Here is a 3,590-nt window from a genome sequence, read left to right as displayed (position 1 = left end):
TTGTATATGAGAATAATTCAAAACTTATTCTGTTACCGAACTTGAGAAGTTAAATAATACAGTAGATACGAAAATGTAAGATAACCAATTAACCTGGTGGATGATATATACAACTCGAGAAGAAAAGTCACCATTTGTTTTTTTTTTGACAGTAAAAGTCATCATTTTGTTGTTAAGAAAAAACTCTTCAATTGAAGAAAAAAGGGCCTCCAAGTTAGACCCAACTTGCCTATAAAAGGATTCCTTAAGATCACGGACTTTCCTCATCTTTCTCTCTTAAACCCAATCATATCATTTTCTTTTCCTTCAAAATGCATTCTACTTTGTCCACTTGGACAATCTTAATCACATTGGCATGTCTTATGCTTCGTGCGTCTCTGTCCGATGCTCAGCTTACCCCTACCTTCTACGACAGTTCATGCCCAAACGTCACTAACATCGTACGAGAAACCATTGTCAACGAGCTAAGATCAGACCCTCGTATCGCCGCGAGTATCCTTCGTCTTCACTTCCACGACTGCTTTGTTAATGTAAGATATCACTATTCATATATCCATTTCCTTTCTAATTATTTGTGTGCTGCATCTTTTATATATTAATAAATCAGTCCATTACCTAAAAAGTGATTAAAAATACAATTTTTTCATGCGCAATTCAGTTATTACATCTATGTTTCAAATTAAATATCACAGCACTGTTTTTATAGGTGTTATTGTGAATTTTTAGTGTTTACAAAATACTGATTTCATGAAAATGTCATTCTAGGTAGTATCAATTAGGGTGAAACGATATCCTTAGTAAAATAATTATAAAATTTTACATGGCTAGATGTCATATGTTTGTTTGTCTTTTAGTAATTTCTCTCCCGGCCTGGATAACCAAATATGGTTTATTTCATTAATTAGATTATGCAGTAGACACAAGAATATTAATATAACCTTTTCGACTATGATGATTGGCTACTGGTTAGTTATTAATTTCAGTGACGATGCCAAAAACATATGCTTTAGTCAGATATCGGTTCACTGTACATGAATTATCAGTGTTACATAAAGTTGAAAGCAACCAATAACGGCATGAACTTAAGATCCATCAATCAGTATTTATTAATTATGGGGTATATTATACGAGAAGATATTTTGAAACCAACCAAAAATTCTCACACGTAGCATGAATAATATTACTTATCATTGAGTATAACATCTTTGAGAGAAGTTTTATCCCTCGTCACTTCTATTTTCATTATATATTCTCTGATTATGTTACACTGTTACCAGTTGAGAAAGATTTAACCTATGGTTATAATAACTAATGATTTGTCAAATAATATTTTGAAAATTTAAAAGGGTTGTGATGCATCGATCTTGTTAGACAACACGACATCATTCCGAACAGAGAAAGATGCAGCTGGAAATGCAAACTCGGCTCGGGGATTTCCTGTGATTGATAGAATGAAAGCCGCAGTGGAGAGGGCATGCCCGAGAACCGTTTCATGCGCAGATATGCTCACCATCGCAGCTCAACAATCTGTCACTTTGGTATGTTCCATTGATTCGTTTTCTTTTATTCATTATTACAAATACTGTTTTGAATTAAGAATATCAACAAGAAAACCTGATTTTGTTTTGAAAAAATTGGTTGAGAACTAAATATTGAAAACGCGTGATGACGTGACATATAAGATTGGAAAACAGAATTTGTAAAATAAATTATAATCTATATTTAGTATCAATTTTTCACATGCGACACAGACACTGTTTTTTTCTTTCTTTTCTTTGACACAGACACAGTTATGCAAAACTAATCGGAAATATTTAAAACGCGTTGTCCCGTGAAGAAAAACTTGGCATGTTTAATATAGATCATTGACAAAATTAAATACCATTACTTGATTAGATAAGACCACTTTTATAGGTAACCCATGATAATAGTTATCATATTTTTTAAGAAATACTGGAGATGAAAAACTTTGCTTTAAATGTATAATCAATGGAATTAATTACATGTTTGTCCTTTTCCATTTTCTCCTTGAAAATTCCGAATAATAAGAATAATGAATAATCTCTGTAACATTGGAACAAAATTCTCTGAAAACAATAATTATTCTGAATATAAAGGTTTCTATATCATACTGTATTATATAGGCAGGAGGCCCTGCATGGAGGGTTCCTTTGGGGAGAAGAGACAGCTTACAAGCGTTTCTGAATCTAGCTAATGCTAATCTTCCAGCTCCATTCTTCACACTTCCACAACTTAAAGCCAGCTTTAGAAACGTTGGCCTCGACCGTCCTTCTGATCTCGTTGCTCTTTCCGGTAATTGACAAAAACTTATTAAATACATATGGTATATAGTTGAAACTAGCGAGTTTATTATTAATGTTATGGTCTTTCTTTGGTTAGGGGGTCACACATTTGGTAAGAATCAATGCCGGTTCATTATGGACAGATTATACAACTTCAGCAACACCGGTTTACCTGATCCTACCCTCAACACTACTTACCTCCAAACTCTTCGTGGACTATGTCCACGTACCGGTAACCTAAGCGCCTTGGTGGATTTTGATCTGCGTACACCTACGGTTTTCGACAACAAATACTATGTGAATCTAAGAGAACAGAAAGGTCTTATCCAGAGCGACCAAGAATTGTTCTCTAGTCCTAATGCTACTGACACAATCCCCTTGGTAAGAGCATATGCTGATGGCACACAAACATTCTTCAATGCGTTTGTGGAGGCGATGAATAGGATGGGAAACATTACACCTCTTACGGGAACTCAAGGACAGATCAGGCTGAACTGTAGGATGGTGAATTCCAACTCTCTACTCCATGACGTTGTTGATATCGTTGATTTTGTTAGCTCTATGTGAGAATAGTGACTCAATATGTGGCTACCAAAAATATATATAAGATAAATAAAGCGCTCTCAAGCTGTTACTTGAGATTATTTTATTTTAAATCATTGGCTGTTGTCTCACACTGTAATCGGAGATGACAAAAGTTTACTGTCTCAGACATTATCTCTGCGAAAACGGCATGTTTTGGTAAAACTTTACTATCAAATGGTTTTAAAGCATGTGATCAGAGGCGAATCTAGAACACATTTTTAGTGGAGGCACCAAATATTTGAAAAAAATAGAAGTATGAATTAAGGTAAAAACATAACTAAATTTAAAATTTTAGAATGAGAAGAGGGGCAATTGAACTGCTTCTTTAAGATTTTAACGGGTGCACCTTTAACCATTTAGTCCAAATACCATCAAATTACTTAAACAAATCTCATTTTCAGAAATTATGGGTGCAAGTGCACCCAACACTATCATAGTAGCTTCACCCCTGATGTGATTGTGTATATGACTTGCTCTTTAGATTATAAAGAAAGAAAGAAAAAAAGACTTACTCTTTAAATTAGGTTTATAGCCGAAGTGAACATTGGTGGCTTGTACTATCACTACAAAAAAGATAGTCTTGCATCATTTATTTTGAATATTTGCATTAGTTATAAATGATGTAAAAGAGTTTTACATCACTTAAAAAAGTGAATCTGAAAGTAGTGATGCAAATAATTTACATCAATTATTGCCACCAGC

General features: G+C 34.0%; 1 protein-coding gene across 1 annotated transcript; it reads left to right on the top strand.

Moving 5' to 3' along the window:
* The first annotated feature begins 254 nt into the window (after nt 1-254).
* On the top strand, nt 255-2,959 carry LOC106385033 (peroxidase 34-like). The gene is made up of 4 exons (XM_013824978.3): nt 255-530; nt 1,347-1,538; nt 2,145-2,313; nt 2,401-2,959. Exons 1-4 carry the CDS (start codon nt 312-314, stop codon nt 2,868-2,870), a joined length of 1,050 nt encoding a protein of 349 aa, XP_013680432.2. The 5' UTR covers nt 255-311; the 3' UTR covers nt 2,871-2,959.
* The last annotated feature ends 631 nt before the right edge of the window (nt 2,960-3,590 follow it).

The sequence above is a fragment of the Brassica napus genome, chromosome C1 (assembly GCF_020379485.1).
Source record: "Brassica napus cultivar Da-Ae chromosome C1, Da-Ae, whole genome shotgun sequence".
Taxonomy (NCBI): Eukaryota; Viridiplantae; Streptophyta; class Magnoliopsida; order Brassicales; family Brassicaceae; genus Brassica; species Brassica napus.
This window is presented reverse-complemented; position numbering and strand designations above follow the sequence as displayed.

Bases quoted from the DNA above. Each gene is read 5' to 3' on its own strand.
- LOC106385033 (XM_013824978.3), top strand. From the start codon at position 312: ATGCATTCTACTTTGTCCACTTGGACAATCTTAATCACATTGGCATGT. The intron at 1,539-2,144 runs GTATGTTCCATT...TGTATTATATAG, and splicing joins CTCAACAATCTGTCACTTTG to GCAGGAGGCCCTGCATGGAG. The intron at 2,314-2,400 runs GTAATTGACAAA...TTCTTTGGTTAG, and splicing joins TGATCTCGTTGCTCTTTCCG to GGGGTCACACATTTGGTAAG.